Source organism: Somniosus microcephalus, chromosome 7 (assembly GCF_052327205.1).
Source record: "Somniosus microcephalus isolate GS21.2 chromosome 7, FLI_Smic_1.0, whole genome shotgun sequence".
NCBI classification, from domain to species: domain Eukaryota; kingdom Metazoa; phylum Chordata; class Chondrichthyes; order Squaliformes; family Somniosidae; genus Somniosus; species Somniosus microcephalus.
In genome coordinates this window covers 277,541,717-277,555,001 of record NC_140993.1, presented here as the reverse complement: position 1 = coordinate 277,555,001, position 13,285 = coordinate 277,541,717, and the positions used below count along the sequence as shown (strand labels likewise).

At 45.7% G+C, this 13,285-nt stretch overlaps 1 protein-coding gene across 7 annotated transcripts in view; it reads left to right on the top strand.

Annotated features, from left to right (window-relative positions):
- fbxl2 (F-box and leucine-rich repeat protein 2) overlaps positions 1-13,285 on the top strand; it is a 321,753-nt gene that overhangs the window by 76,278 nt on the left and 232,190 nt on the right. For all 7 annotated transcript variants that reach the window (XR_015079120.1, XR_015079121.1, XM_085993892.1 and 4 more), the window contains exon 4: positions 1,094-1,168. Coding sequence is in view for 5 of the 7 variants with exons in the window: in XM_085993892.1 (XP_085850018.1) it covers positions 1,094-1,168 (75 nt within the window). In the remaining 2 variants the exon portion in view is untranslated. The remainder of the gene's footprint in view (positions 1-1,093; positions 1,169-13,285) is intronic.

Below are 13,285 nucleotides of genomic sequence, written 5' to 3'. Positions count from 1 at the left end.
AAAATATCACTAAAGGTATAGAAAAATCAACACAGGATGATGATAGAAATGCCAGCAAGGAGTTTCTGCTGCATAGGCTTGCCCTCTGGCACTTGGGCCTAGGTGCTGGAACTTAGAGCTGTTGTGAACAAATTTTGTGTGTGTGTCTGAGAAAGAGAATAGATATGTTGTAGGGTTGGCAATTTTCACCCTGCTCCTGTGGAGCTACCATACCCAGAGCACACCACGAGAAGTCACATCACCTGAGAACCAGGTAAAATAGAAACTGGAGAGTTCCAACTCCTATGGAGCAATTCTAAACATAAGGTGAATGCATCATAAGTCTTCACTGTACTCCTATGGAACTCCAGTACTCGGTGTACTGTGACCCAGGCATCACATTTACAAATAACTGAGGTGAAAGAAGCAGGAAAAGATTTTTAAAAAGGATTTCCTTTTAAGTGTTTATATATATATATATATATATATTATATATATATATATATATATATATATAGAGAGAGAGAGTTTAAATCACTCAATAAAAAAATTAGCTAATAAAAAAATTAGCTAACGCCATTTGGGATTTTTTTTCCATCTTGCTGATTGAGGAGATATTTGAGATATCTTGATACTGACCTTAGACATTGCGGCAAGAGTCAACCAACCCGTCGCTCAGTCAGCAAAGCTTGGACTGTGATAGTTATTGGAAAGGTAACCATAGCAAAAACCTCCTTGGCCAGTGCTACACCAACAGCAGTCTCAAGAACTATGCATATACTGATGGAAGAAAGCATTCTAGTATTTTGTATGTACTTCAAAATAGTTGAGAGGAAGGATAAAAATTTTAAGGAAGGAGAAAGCAGGAATAAAAGTGTTTGCATTTGAAGGAAATACTTCAAATCCACTGTGGGAGAATAAGCAAAAAAATGAAAGAAATAGAGGCTTCAGAGAGGGAAGAACAGCTACTTGCATTTTAAGCATATTTTGTAATGTGCATGACCATGATAAACATCAGAAACCAGGTGCTGGAGTACCCATGAGATTGATTTATTTTGATGTTGAGGCGACACTGGCAAGGATTCATTAATTGCTCTTATCAATTATTTTACAGGCATGGAATATCCTGGCATTGGATGGCAGCAACTGGCAGAGAATTGACTTGTTTAATTTTCAGACAGACATAGAGGTAAGGAGCAAAAGATTTATCATTGAGCTAATTACACAAAAATGATTAAAAATGATAGGATTGGTAATTCAAATGATCAGATGCATATTTACATAGAAGATAGGAGTAGGAGTAGGCCATTCGGCCCCTTGAGCCTGCTTCGCCATTCAATGCAATCATGGCTGATCATCCAAATTCAGTACCCTGTCCCTGCTTTCTCCTCATATCCCTTGATCCCTTTAGCCTAAAGAAATATATCCAACTCCTTCTTGAATATATTTAATGAATTGGCCTCTACTGCCTTCTGTGGTAGAGAATTCCACAGGTTCACCACTCTCTGGGTGAAGAAATTCCTCCTCATTTCTGTCCTAAATGGCTTACCCCTTATCCTTAGACTGTGACCCCTGGTTCTGGACTCCCCGACCATTGGGAACATCCTTCCTGCATCTCGTCTGTCCAGTCCTGCCAGAATTTTATAACTTTCAATGAGATCCCCTCTCATTCTTCTAAACTCCAGCGAGTATAAGCCCAATCGACCCAATCTCTCCTCATACGTCATTCCTGCCATCCCAGGTATCGGCCTGATGAATCTTCGCTGAATTCCCTTCATGGCAAGAACATCCTTCCTCAGATAAGGCGACCAAAACTGCACGCAATACTCAAGATGTGGTCTCACCAAGGCCCTGTACAACTGCAGCAATACATCCTTGTTCCTGTACTCAAACCCTCTTGCTACGAAGGCCAACATACCATTTGCCTTCTTAACCGCCTGCTGTACCTGCATGCTTACCTTCAGTGACTGGTGCACAAGGACACCCAGGTCTCATTGCACTTCCCCTTCTCATAATCTATTGCCATTCAGATAATAATCTGCCTTCCTGTTTTTGACACCAAAGTGGATAACCTCACATTTATCCACGTTATATTGCATCTGCCATGCTTCTGCCCAATCACCCAACCTGTCCAAATCATCCTGGAGTTTCTCGGCATCCTCCTCACAGCACACACGCCCACCCAGCTTTGTGTCATCTGCAAACTTGGAGATATTACATCTAATTCCCTTGTCTAGATCATTAATATATATTGTGAATAGCTGGGGTCCAAGGACCGATCCCTGCGGTACCCCACTAGTCACTGCCTGCCACTCGGAAAAAGACCCGTTTATTCCAACTCTTTGCTTTCTGTCTGCCAACCAGTTCTCTATCCAAGTCAATACCTTGCCCCCAATCCCATGTGCCTTAACTTTACACGCTAATCTCTTATGCGGGACCTTATCGAAAGCCTTTTGAAAGTCCAAATACACCACATCCACTGGTTCTCCCTTATCTATTTTACCAGTTACATCCTCAAAAAATTCCAGTAGATTAGTCATGCACGATTTACCTTTTGTAAATCCATGTTGACTTTGTCCGATCCTGTCACTGTTTTCCAAGTGCTCTGCTATTACATCTTTTATAATGGACTCTAGCATTTTCCCCACTACCGATGTCAGGCTTACCAGCCTGTAATTCCCCGTTTTCTCTCTACCACCTTTTTTGAATAGTGGGGTAACATTAGCTACCCTCCAATCCATGGGTACTGTTCCAGATTCCATCGAATGTTGGAAGATGATCAGCAATGCATCTACTATTTCTAGAGCCACTTCCTTGAGTACCCTAGGATGTAGATTATCAGGCCCATGGGATTTATCGGCCTTCAATCCCGTCAATTTCCCTAAGACCATTTCCCTACAAATACTGATTTCTTTCAGTTCCTCCCTTTCATCAGACCCTATGTTCCCCGACATCTCTGGGAGGTTACTTGTGTCCTCCTTTGTGAAGACAGAACCAAAATATGTATTTAATTGGTCTGCCATTTCTTTGTTTCCCATTATAAATTCCCCTGATTCTGACTGCAAGGGACCTACGCTTGACTTCACCAATCTTTTTCTCTTCACATATCTATAAAAGCTTTTACAGTCAGTTTTTATGTTCCTTGCAAGCTTACTCATATTCTATTTTCCCCTTAATTAATCCCTTTGTCCTCCTTTGTTGAATCCTAAACTGCTCCCAATCCTCCGGTTTACTGCTTTTTCTGGCCAATTTATATGTCGTCTCCTTGGATCTTATGCTATCCCTAATTTCCCTTGTTAGCCACGGTTGAGTCACCTTTTTTGTTTTATTTTTATGCCAAACATGCTTTTGAGCTCCGTGTGAATCAACAAACCCAACAGCTTCAAAACAGTCGGCTGCAGCTTTAAAGCGTCTCTGTAGCTAAGCAACAGCTTCAGCTAGACCTTGCAGAGCCTGACTGGAAAAAAAAAGCAACGAGAAGTAAAAAAACTTATGGGAAACGGCTCCTGAATTTTGCCGTTAGAGAGAGCTTTCCGGAAATTTAACCTCCGGTTAAACGAAAGTTTCCTGTACCACTCCCACTAACGTTTTCTGCCCCTTGGTATTTCTCAGTTCTACCCATACAGATTCCACATCATCAGAGCTAATATCCTTCCTTACAATTGTGTTAATCCCCTCTTTAACCAGCAATGCTACCCCACCTCCCTTTCCTTTTTGCCTATCTTTCCTGAATATTGAATACCCCTGGATGTTGAGTTCCCAGCCTTGGCCACTCTGGAGCCATGTTTCCGTAATCCCAATCAAATCATATTTGTTTACCTCTATTTGCGCAGCTAATTCATCCACCTTATTACGAATGCTCCTCGCATTAAGACACAAAGGATTCAGGCTTGTTTTTTTAACGCTCTTAAACCTATTAGAATTATTATTTACTGTGGCCGTGTTTGATTTAAACCGTTGATTTCTCTGACTGCCACTTTTGTTTTTCTCCTTCCTATCTTTTGCTTTTATCCTTGTTTCACTTTCCTCTGCCTCCCTGCTCAGGTTCTCAACCCCTTTCCATTTTAGTTTAAACCCTCCCCCAGAGCACTAGCAAACACTCCCCCTAGGACATCGGTCCCGGTCCCGCCAGGTGCAAACCGTCCAGTTTGTACTGGTCCCACCTCCCCCAGAACCGGTTCCAGTGTTACAGGAATTTGAATCCCTCCCCCTTGCACCATTCCTCTAGCCACGTATTCATCTGAAATATCCTTCTATTTCTACTCTGACTAGCACGTGGCACTGGTAGCAATCCTGAGATTACTACCTTGGAGGTTCTATTTTTTAATTTACCTCCTAACTCCCTATATTCAGCTTTTAGGACCTCATCACGTTTTTTACCTATATCGTTGGTACCTATATACACCACGACAACTGGCTGTTCACCCTCCCCTTCCAAAATGTTCTGCAGCCGCTCTGAGACATCCTTGACCCTTGCACCAGGGAGGCAACACACCATGCTGGAGCCTGGTTTGCGGCCGCAGAAACACCTATCTATTCCCCTTACAATAGAACCCCCTATTACTATAGCTCTACCCCTCTTTTTCCTCCTGTCCTGTGCAGCAGAACCACCCATGGTGCCAGGAAGTTGGCTGCTGCTGCCTTCCCCTAGTAAGCCATCCCCCTCAACAGTATTCAGAGTGGTATATCTGTTTGAGAGGGGGATGTCCACAGGGGACTCCTGCACTACCTGCCTGCGCCTACTACTCTGCCTGTTGGTCACCCATTCCCTTTCTGCCTGTGCAACCTTTGCCTGTGGTGTGACTAACTGCTTAAACGTGATATCCACGACGTCCTCAGCATCGCGAATGGTCCAGTATGTGTCCAATCGCAGCTGCAGTGTCGCAATGCGGTCTGCCAGTAGCTGCAGCTGGATACACTTCCTGTACACACAGTTGTCAGGGACACAGGAAGTGTCCCTGAGTTCCCACATAGCGCAGGAGGAGCATACCACGGGGCCGAGCTCTCCTGTCATGACATATCCTTTAATTAATTCAAATTAAATTAAATCAAATCAATCCCACCAATTACACTACAGGTAAATTATATACTTAAGGGCCCTGGTTTACCAACAGTCCCCGCTACACCACACAGACCCTAGAAACTATAAACCACAGAGTTAAAGTTTAAAAAAGAGAGAAATACTCACCAACCAATCACTTACCTGCTTTCTGGTGATGTCACACTTCGATTACTTTTTACTTCTCTCCCTCCCTCTGATATTTGTCACTTTCTTCCGTTAACTAAATATATTAGTAAACTCACTGGAGCACTATGTGGTTTCATCATCTTTTTAGGGCTGAATATGATCATCTGACCTAAATTTACTTTGGCCTACGACTTGTGGCCTTCCATTATTCCAGCAACCATGCACTAATCCAGAGCACTGTCTTGAATCTGAATATATTCACCCTTTCTTAGTTCAGTTCCCACAGTCAGATGAATTTTCTGCCATCCAATTGGATGGCGGGAGAGCGAGAGAGAAATACCCAAGACACTCCCAATGATTTATAGCATGCTAGAGTTTTTAAAAATTTGTTTATGGGATGTGGGCGTTGCTGGCAAGGCCAGCATTTATTGCCCATCCCTAATTGCCCTTGAGAAGGTGGTGATGAGCCGCTACCTTGAACCGCTGCAGTCCGTGTGGTGAAGGTGCTCCCGCAGTGCTGTTAGGTAGCGAGTTCCAGGATTTTGACCCAGCGACGATGAAGGATTGGCAATATACTTCTAAGTCAGGATGGTGTGTAACGAGGAGGGGAACTTGGAGGAGGTGGTGTTCCCATGTGCCTGCTGCCCTTGTCCTTCTAGGTGGAAGAGGTCGCGGGTTTGGGAGGTGCTGGCGAAGGAGTCCTGGCGAGTTGCTGCAGTGCGTCTTGTAGATGGTACACACTGCAGCCACGGTATGCCGGTGGTGGAGGGAGTGAATGTTTAAGGTGGTGGATGGGGTGTTAATCAAGCGGGCTGCTTTTTCCTGGATGGTGTCGAGCATCTTGAGTGTTGGAGCTGCACTCATCCAGACAAGTGGAGAGTATTCCATCACACTCCTTACTTGTGCCTTGTAGATGGTGGAAGGGCTTTGGGGAGTCAGGAGGTGAGACACTCGCCACAGAATACCTAGCCCTTGACCTGCTCTTGTTGCCACAGTATTTATGTGGCTGGTCTAGTTAAATTTCTGGTCAATGGTGACCTCCAGGAAATTGATGGTGGGGGATTCGGCGATGGTAATGCCATTGAATGTCGAGGGGCAGTGGTTAGACTCTCACTTGTTGGAGATAGTCCTTGCTTGGCACTTGTGTGGCGCCAATGTTACTTACCACTTATCAACCCAAACCTGAACGCCGTCCAGGTCTTGTTGCATGCGGACATGGATTGCTTAATTATCTAAGGAATTGTGAATGGCGCTGATCAGCGAACATCCCCATTTCTGACCTTATGTTGGAGGGAAGGTCATTGATGAAGCAGCTGAAGATGGTTGGGCCTAGGACACTGCTCTGAGGAACTCCTGCAGCGATGTCCTGGGGCTGTGATGATTGACCTTCAGCCACCACAACCATCTTCCTTTGTGCTAGGTATAACTCCAGTTGTTGGAGAGTTTCCCCCCCGATTCCCATTGACTTCAGTTTTACTAGGGCTCCTTGATGCTACAGTCCGTCAAATGCTGCCTTGATGTCAAGGACAGTCACTCTCGCCTCACCTTTGGAATTCAGCTCCTTTGTCCATTTTTGGACCAAAGCTGTAATGAGGTCGGGAGCTGAGTGGTCTTGGTGGAACCCAAATTAGGCACCATTGAGCAGGTACCACCAACGCTGCCTCCGCAAGATCCTGCAAATCCATTGGCAGGATAGGCGCACCAACGTCAGTGTTCTTGCTCAGGCCAACATCCCCAGCATCGAAGCTTTGACCATGCTCGATCAGCTCCAATGGACGGATCACCTTGTCCGCATGCCCGATATGAGACACCCAAAACAAGCGCTCTACTCGGAGCTCCAGCACTGCAAGAGAGCCCCAGGTGGGCAGAGGAAACGCTTCAAGGACACCCTCAAAGCCTCCTTGAAAAAATGTAACATCCCCACCGACACCTGGGAATCCCTGGCCCAAGACCGCACAAAGTGGAGGAGAAGCATCCGGGAAGGCACCGAACACCTCGAGTCTCTTCGCCCGGAGCAAGTGGAAGCCAAGCGCAGGCAGCGCAAGGAGCGAAAGTCAACCCAAACACCCCACCCACCCGCCCCTTCAACCACCGTCTGCCCCACCTGTGACAGAGACTGTAGGTCCCGCATTGGACTAATCAGTCACCTGCGAACTCATTTATAATGTGAAAGCAAGTCATCCTCGGTTCCGAGGGACTGCCTAAGAAGAAGGATTGGTGATTCAGTGCCGCTTGATAGTACTGTCGATGATGCCTTCGATCACTTTGCTGCTGATTGAAAGTAGACTGATGGGGCTGTAATTGGCCGGATTGGATTTGTGCTGCTTTTTGTGGACAGGACATACCTGGGCAGTTTTCCACATTGTCAAACAGATGCCAGTGGTGTAGCTGTACTGGAACAGCTTGGCTAGAGGCGTGGCTAGTTCTGGAGCCCAAGTCTTCAGCACGATAGCCGGGATGTTGTCGGGGCCCATAGACTTTGCTGTATCCAGTGCGCTCAGCCGTTTCGGGCCACCGATCGGGAGATAAGGGCGATCGCAATCCCTGATAAGAGCCGCGGTGAAACGCGCGAGCGGGTAAGCCAGAGCCCCCGGGAGGGAGCGAGCAAGAGCCGCGCGAGTGGGTGAGCCAGAGGCCGGGAGCCGCTTCAAGCGGGAGGCGCTTAGCGGGCCAGCGATCGCACCGGTGATAAGGGCTGAGAACCGCTTCGGGCGGGCGGCGCACCAGCGATCGCACAGGAGATAAGGGCCGCAGTCGGGCTGAAAGTCAGCGACGAGAAGCGCGGGAAAACCGCCATTGAAGTGGGCGGGGAGAGCGAGAAGCGCGGGAAAGCCGCCATTTTTCGTGGGAAAACCGCTGGGGAAGAAGGCAGAAGCGGGAAACCGCCATCTTAGAAAATTAATAAGAATTTTCAGAAACAAGAAATAAGTGAAGCAATACTTGTGTTGTTCTCGAGAAGAGAAGAAGATGCCTAAACACGGGAATATTAGCACCTTTGATAGTGACCTCGAAGATTGGGCCATATATGTTGAAAGAGTAAAAAATTATTGTAAGGCCAATAAAATTCGTGACCAAGATAAAGCTCTAACATTATTAAATTTAATGGGTGCGAAGACATACGGGCAATTGAAACACCTGTTATCACCAGATGAACCGGCGGATAAGACGTTCGATGAGATTGTTACTGTCCTGAAAGATCATCTAAACCCCACGCCGCTGATGCTAGCGGAACGATTTAAATTTTACGACAGAAGGCAGCTACAGCATGAAAGCAATGCTGAATATTTGCTGGAATTGCGTAAATTAGCGAAATATTGCCAGTTTGGAACGGGACTGACAGATGCACTACGAGACAAATTTGTGTGTGGTTTATTTAAACAGGATACACAAAAGCGACTGCTCGAGGAGAATGAGCTGACGCTTGAGAAGGCGGTCACTATGGCAGCAGCACACGAAGCCGCAGCGAGAGGCACGGCAGTAATGCAGCTACGGTCACCGGAGCTCAGTGCACACAAATTGGGTGTGAGTTCTGGCAAATGTTATTGTTGTGGAAAGACAACGCATGATCAGAACCAGTGTTGGTTTAAAAACCAAGAATGTAGAACTTGTGGTAGGCTTGGACACATAGCTAGAGTATGCAGGTCAGGGAAGAAGACCAGCAACAAGAAGTCACCGCAAGGAAAATACGCAAAAGTACACAAGGTGGCCGAACAGGAGTCCGATTCAGACGCTAGCAGTAATGAACTGGCTGGCTTAAGCAGTATTGAACTGGCTAGCTTAAGGGTACTCAACGTTGGTAAGGGTGCAGACTTCCAGACAATTTGGGTTACTCTTCAGATAGAAGGAGTCCAAGTAAAAATGGAATTGGACACTGGATCGGCATTGTCGGTCATGAATAAGCAAGATTACAGAAGGTTATTCCAACATATTCCCCTACAGGATACGGAGATTATATTGACAACCTACACGGGGCAGAGAGTGTACCCCATCGGGACAATAAAGGTTGCAGTGGCCAACAAGGGCGAAGGAAGTCAAATAATGGACTTATATGTGCTACCGGAGGGAGGTCCACCACTACTAGGCCGGGAGTGGTTTAGAAACATAAATATGGACTGGCATTCGCTAAAAGCCATAAAGAGTGAGAACTCGGTGCAGATAATCAGCCCAGACTCTAGAACTGATGATGGTAAGACCAACCCATGTGCAAAAGACAAAGTTTCAGCACAGAATTCCACTGAGCAACAACAACATAGTTTAACAGAGAATTCTGAGTCTGTCAAGTCTACTGATATGCACATTTTTGAGGGACACTGGGCTCGAACTCAACTCCATTTCAAACTACAACAGCAATTAGAACAAATGATTCGCCGTTTTGAGCAAGAGATGAATGAAATAAAAAAGTTCTTTGTTACAGAGTGGGAGAATCTGGAAAGGCAACAGAAGCAACTGATGGAGAAAATGGAGCAGGAGCACACCAACCATCTGCGCGAGGAGGCCGAACGAATCAAAGCTGATTCAGGTTCTGAAGGTGCGTGCCATAATCTGGTGTCAGAAGAGTTAACGGTCAGCCAACTCCTTCATATGCTGAGGGACAAGACTCTGAAATGGGAAAAACTTGAACACGAGCTGCGATCTTCAAAGGAAAAGGGTTCGGAGCTCTCAAAAGTCATTGAGATGGCTGATGTGACGACACAGACTGAAACGACTGCAACAGAGCAGCCATTGGATGCCAAAAGTACGCTGACTCACGTCAATGTAGAACAACAGACCGCTGAAACAGCTGCTCCGGTAGAGGAATTGCATAGTCCGATCAATCAATCTCCAAAGGAAGTTGAAGTATTAAAATCACAAATGAGGTCACTAGTAAACGACTTGCTGAAAGCCCAGAAAAAGCTGGATGCAGAGGTACACATGAAGAAGTCTCTTCAGGAAAGATGTCTGGATTTGGAACAAGAGCTGGCTAACGTCCAGCTGGGTATGGAGGAAATAGACGACCCTCTCACTGGTCTAGCTCAGGACGACACCGAATATTACCATGACCTGGTGGACGACACCGAATATTACGATGTCCTGTCCTGCCCAGCTTGTAACTTCGACTCCCAAAGTGCAGAAATCATGGAGGAGCACCAAAAGTCTACGGAACATCGGGAGAAGCTGGCTCTACGACGGAAACAGGAGGAAGAGAAGGAGGAACTGCGCATGCAGCTGGCAGCTGTGGCAGCTGATAATGGAGCCCAGAGAGTCTCCAAGAAGCAGAAAAGGAAAAGTAAAAACAGAAGATGACCCATCTGAACCATTATCACCTCTACCAGATCACACACGTGGTCCCTCCGAACGGAGCCAAATCAGTTCGGAAGTTCAAGCTGTTAAATCCATGGAAGGACTATTGAATGAGTCACTCCAGCAACGTGAACCGACTACACCACAGAGACTGAATCTGTGAACTATTTTCCGCAGAGATTGAATCTGTGAACTGTTTTCCGCAGAGACTGAATCTGTGATATGTTACGTTAAACATGAAGTTATATATGTATATATGTTATTAAGTTATGTTAAATGGGGGGATGACTATAAAGCTAAGAAGGGAGGAGTGTTGTGTATGTAACCTGTTCCACCTTAAGAGAGCTTAAGCCTGTTCCACCTTAAGAGATGTACTACTTTCTCAGGCTGCTGTAGACGTAGTGCCGGGGGTGAACACACCGGTATATAAGCACTGTGCAGTAATCTTGTATTCAGTATAGTCCCTACCTCCAACCAGTAAAGACCTGTTTTTATTGTTACTCATTAGTCTGTGTCTTAATTAACTAAATCATTCACAGACTTAACAGTAACGTCAGTCAAAACTTTCATGTTTTCGGCATTGACCTGTTTACATTTACTGCCCTGGTCGGTGTCCTTTGATTAAATTTCTATATTCAAGAAGGAGTTAGATATATTTCGTAAGGCTAAAGGGAATTGAGGGATATAGGGAGAAAGCAGGGACAGGGTACTGAATTTGGAGGATCAGCCATGATCTCATTAAATGGCAGAACAGGCTCGAGGGGCCAAATGGCCTACTCCTGTTCCTATCTTCTACGTTTCTATTACAGGAAACTTTGGTTTATCCGGAGGTTGTATGGCCGGAAACCTCGATCTAACAGCAGAAATCAGCAGCCGTTTTGTTAGGTTTTTTTTTCTTCTCCTAGCATTTTTTTAAACAGTCAGTCTCTGGAAAGCCTCTCTGAAGCTGTTGCTAAGCTACAGAGACGCATCCAAGGTACGGGCCGACTGTAAACAGTGTTTGTTGTTAGATATGGAGATGAAAACCTCCATATCCTTCAACATTAGCGCTGGTCTGTCCGGAAGTTTTCATGGATTGGCATCACGCCGGTCCCGTCGGTGCCGGATATCGCAAAGTTTCCTGTCTCTCCCGTTCTGTTCATACTGGCACCGGATTTTGAAATCTTTGATTATCAGTGATTCACACCCACAATTCTTGCTTTTATTGTCCAATAGTGCTGCATGACTTAGAAATGAAGTCTAGTCTTAACTCATCAGAAGGGCCTGTTTTGACGAATAGTTTGCTTGACGATAGTCTTTCTGATAACAGACTCCCTCAGTCCCTTGCACAGTAAAATTGCAGGTTCAGGTTAGAAAAAAAATCAAATGCAGGTGAATATCGCTTTCAGTAATACCAAGGAACCATGTCATATGTTAGCTTGCATGCTCGTGGAGAAGGCATTGGTCTCTCCCAAAATGCGCTCAACTTCCGTCTCTAGCCTGTTCAACCTCGGCACCACAGTCACATAGAGAATTAATTAATTTGATTCAACTTCACAGCTAGCTCAAGCATAGACTTCATTGAAACTATCAACCTGCTATGCTACAGCCATGAACAGGTCTGTACCAATGGGGTCTGATCTTGAGGTGGAGTTTGTGGGAAACACCCAGGAACAAAGTCAGTAATTAAAAAAAAAATTCATTCATGGGATGTGGGCGTCGCTGGCAAGGCCAACATTTATTGCCCATTCCTAATTGCTCTTGTGAAGGTAGTGGTGAGCAGCCGCCTTGAACCGCTGCAGTCCATGAGGTTAAGCTACTCCCACAGTGCTGCTGGGTAGGGAGTTCCAGTATTTTGACCCAGCGACGATGCAGGAACGCCGATATATTTCCAAGTCAGGATGGTGTGTGACTTGGAGTGGAACTTGGAGCTGGTAGTGTTCCCATATATCTGCAGCCCATGTCTTCCTAGATGGTAGAGGTCACGGGTTTGGGAGGTGCTGTCGAAGAAGCCTTCGCAAGTTGCTGCAGTGCATCTTGTAGATGGTACACACTGCAGCCACGGTGCGCTGGTGGTGGAGGGAGTGAATTTTTAAGGTGGTGGATGGGGAGCCAATCAAGTGGGCTGCTTTGTCCTGGATGTTGTCGAGCTTCTTGTGAAAGAAGTCACATACATGCTGATTTTCGGCGTTTGTAGGGCATGGTTTTTGCTGACAAAAACCATCAGCGTGGACCAGGTCCCCTCAATGCTAGATTGGGACTCTCTCCTATCAACACTGCTCTTTGTACCCTGTTGCGAATGACGTGATTCCAGCCTGGGGATTCTTATGAACAGGGTTTCCTTCCCGTTGTGTGTATCAGATGGAGTCACTTCATTACCAGCAGAACTCTGTGGGTTGGGCGGGAGGGAGTGGAATGTATAGCACAAATTTGTCTAAGACAAGTCGCATTTGATTCACAGAAGGGTTTTTTTTAAAAGTCAGCCATATCGCATAATGGATATGTGGCAGCATGGATAGAACGGTGGTTGATGGACAGGAAACAGAGGGTTATGGTTAATGGGTATTAGTTCGATTGGAGAAGCAGAGTGGTGTACCCCAAGGGTCAGTGCTGGGTCTATTTTTGTTCTTGGTGTGTCTGTATAGATGATTTGGACTTGGGCATGGAGACCATGATATTGAAATATGCTGTTTGACACAAAGGGGGATTTGGTAAACTGAAGAGGACTTTTTTTTAATGAGAAATTAGACAAGTTAGCAGAATAGGCAGATAGGTGACAGATGCAATTTAATTTGCAGAAGTGTGAGGTAATATACCTTGGGAGTTCAATGGAAAGATGCTGAAGGGTGTGAATAAATA